The sequence below is a fragment of the Oncorhynchus mykiss genome, chromosome 25, assembly GCF_013265735.2.
Source record: "Oncorhynchus mykiss isolate Arlee chromosome 25, USDA_OmykA_1.1, whole genome shotgun sequence".
Classification (NCBI taxonomy): Eukaryota; Metazoa; Chordata; class Actinopteri; order Salmoniformes; family Salmonidae; genus Oncorhynchus; species Oncorhynchus mykiss.
This window is the reverse complement of record NC_048589.1, coordinates 37,447,627-37,463,398: the sequence shown is the minus strand read 5'-3', so window position 1 is coordinate 37,463,398 and position 15,772 is coordinate 37,447,627. Positions and strand designations below refer to the sequence as shown.

At 43.3% G+C, this 15,772-nt stretch overlaps 1 protein-coding gene across 2 annotated transcripts in view; it reads left to right on the top strand.

Annotated features, from left to right (window-relative positions):
* Positions 1-15,540, top strand: part of LOC110505884 (FERM domain-containing protein 6) — a 52,128-nt gene extending 36,588 nt beyond the window's left edge. Inside the window, exons 8-14 of one of the 2 annotated variants that reach the window (XM_036962645.1) lie at positions 68-133; positions 239-307; positions 5,136-5,310; positions 5,747-6,058; positions 8,968-9,105; positions 9,420-9,511; positions 11,976-15,540. In XM_036962645.1, the coding sequence (XP_036818540.1) occupies positions 68-133; positions 239-307; positions 5,136-5,310; positions 5,747-6,058; positions 8,968-9,105; positions 9,420-9,511; positions 11,976-12,272 (1,149 nt within the window). In that variant the 3' untranslated portion in view covers positions 12,273-15,540. Of the gene's footprint in view, positions 1-67; positions 134-238; positions 308-5,135; positions 5,311-5,746; positions 6,059-8,967; positions 9,157-9,419; positions 9,512-11,975 lie in introns of both variants that reach the window. The other variant, XM_036962644.1, reaches the window with a different exon arrangement.
* Positions 15,541-15,772: the final 232 nt, after the last annotated feature.

Genomic DNA, 15,772 nt, shown 5'->3' with positions numbered 1-15,772 from the left:
GTCAACCTGGACACACACACACACACACAAACATATAATTACTAATAAACTTCTATCTCTTCCCCAGGACAAAAAGGATGTGGAGGGTTCCATGACTTTAGGACTGACCTTGCGTGGGATCCAAATATTTCAGGTACAGTAGGAAGGGTGGCTGTGAGGGATAAATGTGTCTAGGTCATTGTGTTATTAATATGTATTGTTTCTATGACGATTTATATCATGTTTCTGTTTTTCTCAGAATGTGGGGACAGTGAAAGAGCTCCTGTATGATTTCCCCTGGACCAATGTGGGCAAACTGGTATTTGTGGTGAGTAGAGCCATGGAGATGGTATATACTAAGAGGTAAGGCTGAGACGATGCCAGTATCGCGATACTTGTTAGGATCGTGGCAAGGAAATGTCAGAAGTGGGACGTCATTAGGCACTTTGAGGGCCTAGGGGAGTCTCTCTCTTTTTGGAAGTTCTGTTTCTTTCTCTCATGATCCCAGCGGTGACGTCTTTGAAACTTGAAGCCAGTCTTGACTTATGGCAGTGGTTAGTGAAAGTTCAGCTCCTACACAGACTATAGTTGTGGAAATAGTGACACAGAGCTCCTCTTCTCTGTTGGGTCTTACCCCTAGCTGCTACAGTCACTTCACTACCAAAAGGCAGGGGCCCGCAGGTAATTTTATTTGGGACCACAAGTTTAAAAACATTTTTATTATTGTTGGACAGAAAATGTTGTTTAAACTACAGAAAATCATCTCAAATCGATTTCAATTTTGGAAATCTGTTCCAAAGTATTCCCATGCACAATAGATAGGGGCGTGGATCAGAAAACCAGTCCAGTATCTGGCTTGACCACCCTTTGCCTCATGCAGCACGACATATCTCCTTCGCATAGAGTTGATCAGGATGTTGATTGTGGAATGTTGTCCCACTCCTCTTCAATGGCTGTGCGAAGTTGCTGGTTATCGGCGGGAACTGGAACACGCTGTCGTACACCGATCCAGGGCATCCCAAACATGCTCAATGGGTGACATGTATGGTGAGTATGCAGACCATGGAAGAACTGAAACATTTTCAGTTTCCAGGAATTGTGTACAGATCCTTGCAACAAGGGTCCGTGCATTATCATGAGGTGATGGAAGCGGGTGAATGGGATGACAAGGATCTCGTCATGGTATCACTGTGCATTTAAATGGCCATCGCTAAAATTCAATTGTGTTCGTTGCCTGCCCATACAGTAACCCCACCGCCACCATGGGGCACTCTGTTCACAACATTGACATCCGCAAACCGCTCGCCCACACAATGCCGTACAGTTGAAACCTAAATTAATCTGTGAAGAGCACATTTCTCCAGCGTGCCATTGGCCATCGAAGGGGAGCATTTGCCGGTGTTCATTTCTCTACCATAAGCTGCCTCCAATGTTGTTTTAGAGAATTTGGCACTACATCCAACCAGCCTCACAACCACAGACCACGTGTAACCTTGCCAGCCCAGGACCTCCTCATCTGGCATATTCATCTGAGACCAGCCACCCGGACAGCTGATGAAACTGAGTATTCTCCTGGCATTTGCCAAACCCATATTAGTCCGTCGGACTGCCAGATGGTGAAGCATGATTAATCACTACAGAGAACGCATTTCAACTGCTCCAGAATCCAATGGCGGCGAGCTTTACCCCACTCCAGCCGACGCTTGGCATTGCGTATGGTGATCTTAGGCTTGTTTGCAGCTGCTCGGCCATGGAAACCCATTTCATGAAGCTCCTGATGAACAGTTCCTGTTCTGACGTTGCTTCCAGAGGCAGTTTGGAACTCGGTAGTGAGTGTTGCAACTGAGGACGTACGATTTTTACACGTTCTGCGCTTCAGCACTCGACAGTTCTGTTGAGCTTGTGTGGCCTACCACTTTGCGGCTGAACCGTTGTTGCTCCTAGACGTTTCCACTTTACAATAACAGTACTTACATTTGACCCGGGGCAGCTCTAGCAGGGCATAAATTGGATGAACTAACTAGTTGGAAAGGTGGCACGTGTTTCATAACAGGTGTATGCTTGTCAATCATTAGCATGAATCATTTTACAAATACTTCCAGTGCTGCATCTGGATTCACTTCCTCATTCACATCTGGATTCACTTCCTCATTCACATCTGGATTCACTTCCTCATTCACATCTGGATTCACTTCCTCATTCACATCTGGATTCACTTCCTCATTCACATCTGGATTCACTTCCTCATTCACATCTGGATTCACTTCCTCATTCACATCTGGTTTCACTTCCTCATTCACATCTGGTTTCACTTCCTCATTCACATCTGGTTTCACTTCCTCATTCACATCTGGTTTCACTTCCTCATTCACATCTGGTTTCACTTCCTCATTCACATCTGGTTTCACTTCCTCATTCACATCTGGATTCACTTCCTCATACACTTCAGACCCACATACATTTTTTTACATCTTCAACAAAAGAGTCCTGAGAACATTTTGTATGATCTCTTTAATAATTATCCAACCTTTGGCACTTTGGATTTCCTTGTTATGGTCACTACAGCCAATGCGAACTGATATTGCTTTGTAGCAAAGCTCTGCAGCATTAGTGACGATATGATCGATACAACTGGATGTTATAGAACCAACACTATTGGTATAAACTCTAGTTGGTTTAGTGATAACCTGAGTCATATTACTGGCGTTAGTCATGGATAGAAACTACCCCTTGGGAGGATAGCTAGTTGCCAACTAGTCAATGTTCAGGTCAACCAGAAAACAAACATCTGTTAACACCAAACACAAGCAGGTGAATAGTACAACAACAACAAAAATAATACAAAAATCAACATGTCAGTTTAAGCTGGAGATCTGTTTTATGTCGTGCATCTGCTGTGACAGAGCTAGAGCTGTGTTTGTTAGACCACGAGACATACCGCAAATCAGTGTTCTCACAAAATCATCTGTGTTGTCGAACAGTTTGGCAAACAGACTATTATGACCCCTCTAGAGAAAGATGACTCTCACGAACAAGATGGTGTTCTCCGCTTTGAACTTCTGCATGGAACTCGTCTGAATTTGGTTCAGTTGAACTGCCAACTTCTGTCTGTAGCGTCCTAACAGTTTGGCCTACACACTAGTATGACCCCTCCTTATAAAGGTGAGACTCTCACGAACACAAACATGCCGGCTGTTGTTCTCTAGGACACCCACAGACCTCACGACTCGTCTGAAGGTCCCCTGATATCAGTTGAAAAGTGCTCAAAATAAGGGGTTAAATACATGTTTTCTGATCTTTCTTATATCTCTCAGATATAGGACATGCACTTTTCATTTGGGGCTATTTGTTGTTGTAACGTCTTCGCTGGAAGTCGGAAAGCAAGTTCAGGGAGTGACTTTATAATAAATACACAAGGAACAAAACAAGAAACACTAGTAGCGTACAGACATGAAACAAAGGAACAGAAACAACGCCTAGGGAAAGAACCAAAGGGAGTGACATGTTAATCAGGAAGGTTAATCAGGCAGGTGATTAGGTCTGATGATGCGCTTAACGATGGTGACAGGTGTGTGTAATAATGAGCAGCCTGACTACCTCGGGCGCCGGAGGGGAGTGGGAGTATACATGACAGTTGTTCTATGTAGTGAATCTGTTATTCAATGCTTTTGTATAGGCTAATAGCAGTAAGGCCAAATACCATTTTTAATTGTCTTTTAAATCGATACGGGTCTTAAGATTTAAAATCAAATAGCCAAATGATCCATGGTATGACCTTCTTAAAACAATTTCATATAGCCTAGTAGACACTCTCCAAGCTTAGACACGGCTGAGACTCATGGTTTAATAATAAAGTGATCTTCAATACATCTAAAACGAATAACATTGTTTTGAACCAAATACATTCTCAAAGAAGTAAACCTCAACTGGAGTTGTGTGTAAAGTGTGTGCCCATTGAGGGAGCTAATCTCCTAGGTATAACATTGGATGGTCAATTATGGTCAAGTCATATTGACAAAGTAGTTGTGAAGATGGGGAGGGCTATGTCTATTTATAAAAAAGATGTTCTGCGTTTTTGACACAAATCAACGGTACTAGTTGTTTAGACTCTGGTCTTGTCCCATCTTGATTACTGTCCGGTAACGTGGTCAAATGCAGCAAAGAAAGACCTAGCAAAGCTGCAGCTGACTCAAAACAGAGCAGCACGCCTCGCCCTTAACCTCACATACAGAACAAACAACAACAACAGCATGCGTGCCATTCTTTCCTGGTTGAGTGTTGAAAAGAGATGAACTGCTTCTCTTAGTTATAATGATAAATATTACTGTGATGAAAATTCCAGATTTTTGTCTGCGTAATCAACTAACATTCTGATCAGAATGTTAAAATTGAATTCACAGCAGCGCACCGTAATATACAGAGCCATGGTCACATGCAATTCCCTTCAATCTCCAATTACTCAAACGGCAAAATGACCTTTTAAAAATCGGATTAAACAACATCTCATGGAACGGCGAGGACTGTGAAGAGACACACACACACTTTTTTTAGTTTTATTGTTTATATATATTTTTATTAATGCTCATATATTTTTTAGTATTATTGCTTATCGTATTTTGAGTTTGTGTGACTGTCCTCGTCTATCACTGTATCAGTGTTTTGTTACTTGTCATGCTTTGTGTTGTTTGTGGACCTCAGGAAGAGTAGCTGCTGCTACAAAAGCTAATGGGGATCCTAATAAACAAATAAGAAAACTTTGAAACGTGTCTGCAGTTTGGTTTGTGTCCCTCAATCTGGAGATTCAGCTCTTGTTTTGGTTGTAAGAAGTGCCGCAGAATAGTTTTCAAAGAAGAGACGGTTCTGCGCCCCCCCCCCCTGCCCCCCATTGTGTGTTTTTGCCTGTGGGGATATCTGGCTCTCTGGCGAAGTGTCTGAATCCTCTCATGTATATCCCTCTGCAAACAAACTGATCATTCAAAAAGATGCAACACTCACACTGGTGTCTGTTGAATCACACAGGGTCGTCGCTCCATTAGTATCTCAGACACCAAGATCTTCCATGACCATAGTGTTACGTCAGCTGGATGACGTGTAGATAGCATAAAGATATCCTACAATGATTCTAACTCCTATTCCTCTCTCTTGTCTGTTTTCAGGGTAAGAAGTTTGAGATCCTGCCGGATGGTCTCCCGTCGGCCCGTAAACTGATCTACTACACCGGTTGTCCCCTGCGGTCCCGCCACCTCCTACAGTTACTCAGCAACAGCCATCGCCTCTACATGAACCTGCAGCCTGTTCTCAAACAAGTCCGAAGGCTGGAGGAGAACGAAGGTACATTACATACCTGGACACACCTACCTGGCCATGCTGCCATCTTGCCATACTGGAGAAATTTGACTCCCAGGATCCTCCTGTTGTCTCTGTAATTCAGCATTCCTTCCCTTAGCCAGTTGTAATGGTGATATTTACATTTTAGCCATTTAGCACACACTCTTTTCCAGAGTGACTTATAGAAGCAATTAGGGTTAAGTGCCTTGCTCAAGGGCACAGACAGATTTTTAACCTAGTCTGCTCTGGGATTTGAACCAGCTACCTTTTCGGTTACCTGACCAACGCTCTTAAACCACTAGGCTACCTGCCGCCACATATACCTGTAGGGCATATCCATGATTCCTCAGGAGTGAATTCTCTATTCTGACCAGCTCCTGTGAGGCTCTTTATCTGTGGTACTGCTGTGTCTAACCCTCTGTCTATCCCTCCTCTCCAGACAAGAAGCAGTACCGTGAGTCGTACATCAGCGATGCGTTGGAGCTGGATATGGACCGGCTGGACAAGCGTTCCCGGGCCAGCGGCAGCAGCGCCGGCAGCACCGTGTCTCACCTCAAACGCCTTTCTCGCCACTCCACCGCCAGCCACAGCAGCTCACGAACCTCTGGGGTGGAGACAGACAGTTTCCTGGCCCCTGGAGGGGCCCTACACAGGGCCCTGAGAACCTGCAGCTCTTCAACTACTAGCCATGGGAGCTCACACACCTCGGGGGTCGAGAGCGGGGGCAAGGAGCGGATGCTGGACGATGATGGTAAGGCAATCAATTGCGCACACGGCAAGGGATGCGCGCACGCGGCAAGGGACGCGCGCACGCGGCAAGGGATGCGCGCACGCGGCAAGGGACGCGCGCACGAGGCAAGGGATGCGCACACGGGGCAGGCCTTCTCTTCTTGTCATGCCTTCTCCCCTGCTCCACTAGTGATCATTACGGGCCCTCTGTCTGTCTGACTGTCCCCCCAGAAATTAATATTAGTGTCTATCTGACTGTCCCCCCAGAGATTAATATTAGTGTCTGTCTGACTGTCCCCCCAGAGATTCATATTAGTGTCTGACTGTCCCCCCAGAGGTTAATATTAGTGTCTGTCTGACTGTCCCCCCAGAGGTTAATATTAGTGTCTGTCTGACTGTCCCCCCAGAGATTAATATTAGTGTCTGACTGACTGTCCACCTAGAAGTTAATATTAGTGTCTGACTGTCCCCCCAGAGATTCATATTAGTGTCTGACTGTCCCCCCAGAGATTCATATTAGTGTCTGACTGTCCCCCCAGTGGTTAATATTAGTGTCTGTCTGACTGTCCCCCCAGAGATTAATATCAGTGTCTGTCTGACTGTCCCCCCAGAGATTAATATCAGTGTCTGTCTGACTGTCCCCCCAGAGATTAATATTAGTGTGTGTTTGTCTGTCCCCCCAGAGATTAATATTAGTGTCTGTCTGACTGTCCCCCCAGAGATTAATATTAGTGTCTGTCTGACTGTCCACCTAGAAGTTAATATTAGTGTCTGTCTGTCTGACTGTCCCCCCAGAGATGAATATTAGTGTTTGTCTGTCCCCCCCAGAGATTAATATTAGTGTCTGACTGACTGTCCACCTAGAAGTTAATATTAGTGTCTGTCTGTCCCCCCAGAGATTAATATCAGTGTCTGTCTGACTGTCCCCCCAGAGATTAATATTAGTGTCTGTCTGTCTGACTGTCCCCCCCAGTGGTTAATATTAGTGTCTGTCTGACTGTCCCCCCAGAGGTTAATATCAGTGTCTGTCTGTCCCCCCAGAGGTTAATATCAGTGTCTGTCTGTCCCCCCAGTGGTTAATATTAGTGTCTGTCTGTCTGACTGTCCCCCCAGAGATTAATATTAGTGTCTGACTGTCCCCCCAGTGGTTAATATTAGTGTCTGTCTGTCTGACTGTCCCCCCAGAGATTAATATTAGTGTCTGTCTGACTGTCCCCCCAGAGATTCATATTAGTGTCGGTCTGTCCCCCCAGAGATTAATATTAGTGTCTGTCTGTCCCCCCAGAGGTTAATATTAGTGTCTGTCTTTCCCTCCAGAGGTTAATATTAGTGTCTGTCTGACTGTCCCCCCAGAGATTCATATTAGTGTTGGTCTGTCCCCCCAGAGATTAATATTAGTGTCTGTCTGTCCCCCCAGAGGTTAATATTAGTGTCTGTCTTTCCCTCCAGTGGTTAATATTAGTGTCTGTCTGTCTGACTGTCCCCCCAGAGATTAATATTAGTGTCTGTCTGACTGTCCCCCCAGAGATGAATATTAGTGTCTGACTGTCCCCCCAGAGATTAATATTAGTGTTTGTCTGTCCCCCCCAGAGATTAATATTAGTGTCTGACTGACTGTCCACCTAGAAGTTAATATTAGTGTCTGTCTGTCCCCCCAGAGATTAATATCAGTGTCTGTCTGACTGTCCCCCCAGAGATTAATATTAGTGTCTGTCTGTCTGACTGTCCCCCCCAGTGGTTAATATTAGTGTCTGTCTGACTGTCCCCCCAGAGGTTAATATCAGTGTCTGTCTGTCCCCCCAGTGGTTAATATTAGTGTCTGTCTGTCTGACTGTCCCCCCAGAGATTAATATTAGTGTCTGACTGTCCCCCCAGTGGTTAATATTAGTGTCTGTCTGTCTGACTGTCCCCCCAGAGATTAATATTAGTGTCTGTCTGACTGTCCCCCCAGAGATTCATATTAGTGTCGGTCTGTCCCCCCAGAGATTAATATTAGTGTCTGTCTGTCCCCCCAGAGGTTAATATTAGTGTCTGTCTTTCCCTCCAGTGGTTAATATTAGTGTCTGTCTGTCTGACTGTCCCCCCAGAGATTAATATTAGTGTCTGTCTGACTGTCCCCCCAGAGATTCATATTAGTGTCGGTCTGTCCCCCCAGAGATTAATATTAGTGTCTGTCTGTCCCCCCAGTGGTTAATATTATTGTCTGTCTGTCTGACTGTCCACCTAGAGGTTAATATTAGTGTCTGTCTGACTGTCCCCCCAGAGATTAATATTAGTGTCTGTCTGTCCCCCCAGAGATTAATATTAGTGTCTGTCTGTCTGTCCCCCCAGAGGTTAATATTAGTGTCTGTCTGTCCCCCCAGAGATGAATATTAGTGTCTGTCTGTCCCCCCAGAGGTTAATATTAGTGTCGGTCTTTCCCTCCAGAGGTTAATATTAGTGTCTGACTGACTGTCCCCCCAGAGATTAATATTAGTGTCGGTCTGTCCCCCCAGAGATTAATATTAGTGTCTGTCTGTCCCCCCAGTGGTTAATATTAGTGTCTGTCTGTCTGACTGTCCACCTAGAGGTTAATATTAGTGTCTGTCTGACTGTCCCCCCAGAGATTAATATTAGTGTCTGTCTGACTGTCCCCCCAGAGATTAATATTAGTGTCTGTCTGTCCCCCCAGAGATTAATATTAGTGTCTGTCTGTCCCCCCAGAGATTAATATTAGTGTCTGTCTGTCCCCCCAGAGATTAATATTAGTGTCTGTCTGTCCCCCCAGAGGTTAATATTAGTGTCTGTCTTTCCCTCCAGAGGTTAATATTAGTGTCTGACTGACTGTCCCCCCAGAGATTAATATTAGTGTCTGTCTTTCCCTCCAGAGGTTAATATTAGTGTCTGTCTTTCCCTCCAGAGGTTAATATTAGTGTCTGTCTTTCCCTCCAGAGATTGAGATGTTAGTGGACGACCCGAAAGACTATGAGGAGCTCCATGAGCTGACCCTGGACCTGAACCAGGACCTGTGCATCCACATCACTGAGGACATGCTGACCATGTCCCCTGACCAGACCAACGGATACTCTGGTACATACAACCACTGTCTTATCTACCCACACCAGACCAACAGATACTCTGGTACATACAACCACAGTCTTATCTTATCTACCCACACCAGACCAACGGATACTCTGGTACATATAACCACTGTTTTAGCTTTTCTACCCAGTCCAGACTCTGGTACATACAACCTCTTACTGTCTTGCTGTCTTCATTCACTCATTTAGGACAGCCTCCTATCTCAGTGAGACTGGTTGAATTGAACTTGGCTGGGTGGTCAACAGATGGTGTTGTATTAGTTGTTGTTTTTATGAATGTCATCCTCTCTGTCTGCGCTGTAGGACTCATAGTGAAGGACGTCAGCTCATCCACCTCCAGTTCCTCTGAGACCGTTGTGAAGATGAGAGGCCAGAGCATTGAGTCTCTTCCTCAGGTCAGTGACAGTTTATCCTGTTTGGTACTGACTAGGGATGTTAACCTGTCTAGCGGAACCCCGTTCAAAAAAATCCCATTTTACATTGGCGCGTTACGTTCAGTAGTTCTAAAACATGCGGTGGTTGTGCAGAGAGCCACATAAATTCCCCGAAATACTCATTATAAATGTTGATGAAAATTCTAGTGTTATGCATGGAACTTTAGATACACTTCTCCTTAATGCAACCGCTGTGTCAGATTTTTTTTAAACTTTACGAAAAAAGCATATTCTGAGAACGGCGCTCAGAGCCCAAACCAGCCAGAGAAATATCCGCCATGTTGGGTAGTCAACATTATTCATAAATAGCATTATAAATATTCACTTACCTTTGATCTTCATCAGAATGCACTCCCAGGAATCGGAGTTCCACAATAAATGCTTGTTTTGTTTGATAATGTCCATCATTTATGTCCAATAGCTTCTTTTGTTCGGGCGTTTGGTAAACAAATCCAAAAGCGCGATCTGGTCCAGTCGGACGAAACGTTCAAAAAGTTATATTACAGGTCGAAGAAACTTGTCAAACTAAGTATAGAATCAATCTTTAGGATGTTTTCATCATAAAAGTTCAATAATGTTCCAACCCCCATCCTAGTCATATTAACAACCCCCATCCTAGTCATATTAACAACCCCCATCCTAGTCATATTAACAACGCCCATCCTAGTCATATTAACAACCCCCATCCTAGTCATATTAACAACCCCCATCCTAGTCATATTAACAACCCCCATCCTAGTCATATTAACAACCCCCATCCTAGTCATATTAACAACCCCCATCCTAGTCATATTAACAACCCCCATCCTAGTCATATTAACAACCCCCATCCTAGTCATATTAACAACCCCCATCCTAGTCATATTAACAACCCCCATCCTAGTCATATTAACAACCCCCATCCTAGTCATATTAACAACTCATCCTAGTCATATTAACTACCCCCATCCTAGTCATATTAACAACCCCATCCTAGTCATATTAACAACCCCCATCCTAGTCATATTAACAACCCCCATCCTAGTCATATTAACAACCCCCATCCTAGTCATATTAACAACCCCCATCCTAGTCATATTAACAACCCCCATCCTAGTCATATTAACAACCCCCATCCTAGTCATATTAACAACCCCCATCCTAGTCATATTAACAACCCCCATCCTAGTCATATTAACAACCCCCATCCTAGTCATATTAACAACCCCCATCCTAGTCATATTAACAACCCCCATCCTAGTCATATTAACAACCCCCATCCTAGTCATATTAACAACCCCCATCCTAGTCATATTAACAACCCCCATCCTAGTCATATTAACAACTCATCCTAGTCATATTAACTACCCCCATCCTAGTCATATTAACAACCCCATCCTAGTCATATTAACAACCCCCATCCTAGTCATATTAACAACCCCCATCCTAGTCATATTAACAACCCCCATCCTAGTCATATTAACAACCCCCATCCTAGTCATATTAACAACCCCCATCCTAGTCATATTAACAACCCCCATCCTAGTCATATTAACAACCCCCATCCTAGTCATATTAACAACCCCCATCCTAGTCATATTAACAACCCCCATCCTAGTCATATTAACAACCCCCATCCTAGTCATATTAACAACCCCCATCCTAGTCATATTAACAACCCCCATCCTAGTTGTTGCATCTTTAGATGTCTGTTCCTTGTATTTTTTTGTTGGTCATTTAACTATTTGGAACAAATTTAACCGTTTGTTAACCGGGTTAATGAAGGTTGGTTACTTTGCATCAAAATTGACCAAAATTTGCATCCCTAGTACTGACATTTTACATTTGAGTTATTTAGCAGACCCTCTGTCACGTTCTGACCATAGTTCCTTTGTGTTTTCTTTGTTTTAGTGTTGGTCAGGATGTGAGCTGAGTGGGCATTCTATGTTGTGTGTCTAGTTTTCACGTTTCTATGTTTGGGCCTGATATGGTTCTCAATCAGAGGCAGGTGTTCGTCGTTGTCTCTGATTGGGAGCCATATTGAGGTAGCCTGTTTTGTGTTGGGTTTTGTGGGTGGTTGTCTTCTGTCTTTGTGTCTATGCACCAGGTAGGACTGTTTTGGTTTTCACATTTGTTGTTTTGTAGTGTTCTCGTTTATCGTCTATATTAAACATGTTGAACACTAACCACGCTGCATTTTGGTCCTCCTCTCCTTCAACGGAAGGAAACTGTTACACCCTCCTATCCAGAATGACTTACAATCAGTGCATTGAACTAAATAAGATAAAACAACAACTTATTCCTTTAAATTATCAAGTAAAACCTTCACAAAAAACATCTGCTCTCTGGCAGAAATAGTAAGGGAAAAGGCAAGTACAGCAGTTTTTACATGGTAAAGAAAATGGAATACATCGTCTGATGCTTTAGTTTTCCTTCTGTTCCCCAGACGACGGTGTGCAGGAAGCCTCAGACCGCGACGGACCGCCACAGCCAATCCCTGGACGATGTGCGTCTCTACCAGAAGGGCTGCCTCCAATGGGCGGAGCTATGCCAGGACACCGCCCACAGCTACACCTTCGGCTGTGCCCAGGAGCTGAGCGACAGCAGTGGTTACCAGGGCAACCTTGCCGAGCAGTGCGCCGGGATCCGCGGTGATCAGCTTGACGGCTTCCCCATCAAGAGGACCAGCAAGTACTTCTCTCTGGAGCTGACCAGCGATGAGGTCCCAGAGTTTGTGGTGTGATGGATGGATGGGGGAGGCAAAAAAGGGTGGCCTCATGACCCCTGCCTCCACCGCTCAGACCTGTAGGTGCCTCAGGAAACAGAATGGGACGAGAGAAGAGCGTTTGAGGTTTGGAGAGGTGATGCTTGGTTTATCTGTCTGTTGCCATAACCTGTCAGCCATAACAGCCATCTGCACCGTACTGGGAAGAGTCAGATGGAGGTTAAAAGCCCTATATCCACCAGAATGACATCACCAGTCAACGTAACCATGGTAACACCTGAGATGACCTACACCGGAGAGACAGATAACTGATAACGAAAGCCCTTTCAGAGGAATCTTTTGCCAAAACGGGGGTATAATAACAAATATAGAAAAAATAAAAGGATAAACCTTTTCTGGGTTTCAAGAAAAGCTGACAGCATCTTTTAATCGGACTGATAATAGTCCACAGTGACACTCTGGTTGGGAGAGTAAAGGGAAAAGTTAAGGAACGTCGAGGAATATCTCACCATCACCCTGCTATTTATACAACCTCTGACCTTCTGTGTTTCCAAAGCATGTACTTTATCCAGAATGTTCTTTTGGATCTGAACCTTGGGTGTGCTAAGCAAAATAATGCTTTCACAGAACTAAAATCAACGTCTTGTGTTTGCCTACTATGACTTTACTAACGCAGTACACACATACCATAAAACACACAGAGCCATTATCAAAATGTTCTGCCATGAAGAGTAGATCCCACTCCTTCCCCTACAAAAATACATAGTGAAGCTATTTGTGCTATGAACCAAAGACAAGTTGCATTAAACTAAATAAAAAATGTCATGTCCACGTATTATTATTGTAGTGAGTAACCAATCAATGACATGATACAGCTTTGTGAGTCCATGACAGGACATTATGACGTCACAATGAGCAGGATCTGGATTGATCCAGAATCTAGAGGTTGATCCAGAAGAAGAAACACTGATGATGTCCTGCATCTCCCTTCCCTCGGTCTCCAGTATGCAGTCTGTATGACATGATATGACATCATCTCGGAGCCCAGAACCAAATCCAGCATGCGCTAGTCTGAGATTAGACATGACACGCCATTTCTCCTCTCTTTGCCAGGAAGTGCAATGTGCCAACAGTTCCTCTGTAGAGCTGTCTGCTAGTGTGGGGAGTAGACTGAAATTAGGAACACACCCCACATGCCTTCATTACACCTATGCAAGTCCTGAACCACAACCGTGCCTTGACAATCAATCCCAGCTTCTCGCTTAGCAACACTTGCCCACACGAATCACGGAGATCAGTTTTTATGTCATAAGGCTCCCCTCTACCTTTATTGTTGGTCAGCAGTATATTTGGTATTTAAACATTGACATCAGACTTTAAAAATCATTATTCAAACAGTCTGTTTATTAACCAGTAATCATTGAAGGGGATTACCTCTATAATGATGTCATCTACCATCCCTATCCTACCATCCTTATAACAGACATATTTGAATCTGTGACAGTTAGTTTCCTGTCATGCCACGTGTAGATCGGGCAACGTCATTGGCTGTTTCAGGTCTGCTCTGTTGCTTGGGGCAGGATGAGTTTCTACATGCCCTCACCTGTCTGTGTGCGCAGAGCTGAGAAAATCCTAGACGTAATCCACACACAGACAAAATGGAGTTTGGTAGTGTTTAGGCCAGCTCTCAAACTGGGATTTAGACTTTTCTTTCTGTATGCTGAAGCATTATGATATTATTATTCACTCAGCTGTCTTTGTTAGTTTTGGGTGTTGTCGTGTTTGTTCTGTCTCAATTTATTATTTCAAACTGGAACTTGTTACAACATTTTTGTTACTTTTTATTTGATCATTTTAGCTATTTGGAAGTTTTAAGTAATACTTTTGGAATGCAGCATTTTTAGAACAATGAGATGCGTTGTATTTTTGGAAAAGTTATTCTTTGTGTGCGGTTGATGTCAGTCAGTATTATAAGCAGTGCACATTTATGTGACAGTATTACAAACCTGTGAAATCACATTCACTTTAAAAAAATATATTGTGCCCTTTTTTTTTTTTTTTACTCAGCGATAGTCTCATTTCATCTTACAGTAGCTGAAGAAAGTTGATGCCTAATGATGTTCAGTTAATTGGCCAAGAGCTAAACAATTTTCACAAGGTTTGAAACACACAACTACACAAGTCATGTTCATATAAGGATGGCTGTATTATATCTTCCTGTGTGTGGATCCAGACAAGGCTGTCTGGCCTCTTTTTGTTCTTCTTTTTTTTCCAATGATCTATTATTCTCTTAGAGTTCTAACTAATACATCTCCAAACCATACCTTCTCAATAGAAATGGAAAGTAGAGTTTGTCTTCCAAATGTCTTTCACACAGTACTTTTGCATTTCTTCCCAACTCAGTAAAACCTTATTGAGAAGGCTGTGTCAGTATCATTAACCTCTTCATTTCATGTATGGTAATAGTACATTCTGCATGTACATTTGTAATCCTACCCTCATTTGTGTTACCTAATATCTCTGGAGAAATAAACAAAATGCGACTTCCTGATGTATTTGGAATTATAGACCACTATGTCCCTCAGTTAAGTAATTGTTTTGGATCAACATTCTAGCTGAGCTCTTCCATTGCTGCTTTTTTTAGAATGTTCTAGAAACAGCTCTGCTGTGGTACAGTGGAGAGACCTGACAGTTCCACTTCTCTTCACAGCTGGTCTCATCAGCTGGACACGTCGGCCTAGAACCACAGAGCAAGGTGTCTTGATCTAGAACCACAGATCAGGCCAAGGCAGCAAGACGTGATTGTTGGAAAGAGATGTGTAATAATGAATACACTTATAAAATTGATATTGTTGTGTGATTTCAAAGTAACAGTGCATACTGTAACATTTTACTTCTAACGACATGTTCCTAGCTTCTCTTTTTTACTCTTATAATTTATACTTATTAATATTGGGTATCCGAGCAAACAAAGACTTGTTCACAAGTTGAACTATTTTTCTGGTAGATCATTGATGTTCTATGCTGTATAAAGCCAGTGTGTGTCCAGGTGCACCGCCATAAAACCAGAACAACAACCTGAAAAACCTTAGCATTTTGTTAAACTCTCTCCTTTGGTGGCTTAGCTTCTACACGCACCCTTACTGTATGTCTGCAACTAAGTATCCATAGTCCTTTCTGTGAAAGGATCGCCCTTCAGGAAAAAAATGAATGATTTAGTTGTTTTGTCAAACCCTGTTGTAGTGGAACAATATTCAATAAAAAAAGTACATTTATTTGTCTAAGCTGTCCTGCCCTCTTTGATATTCTGTTTGGTCAATGTTGTGCAAGACATTATACGCTGAGTGTACAAAACATTAAGAACACCTTCTCTTTCCATGACAGCTTTCACCTGGTCAATCTATGATCCCTTATTGATTTAACCTGTTCAATCCACTTCAATCAGTGTAGATGAAGGGGAGGAGACAGGTGAAAGAAGGATGTTTAGGACTTGAGACAATTGAGGCATGGATTGTGTG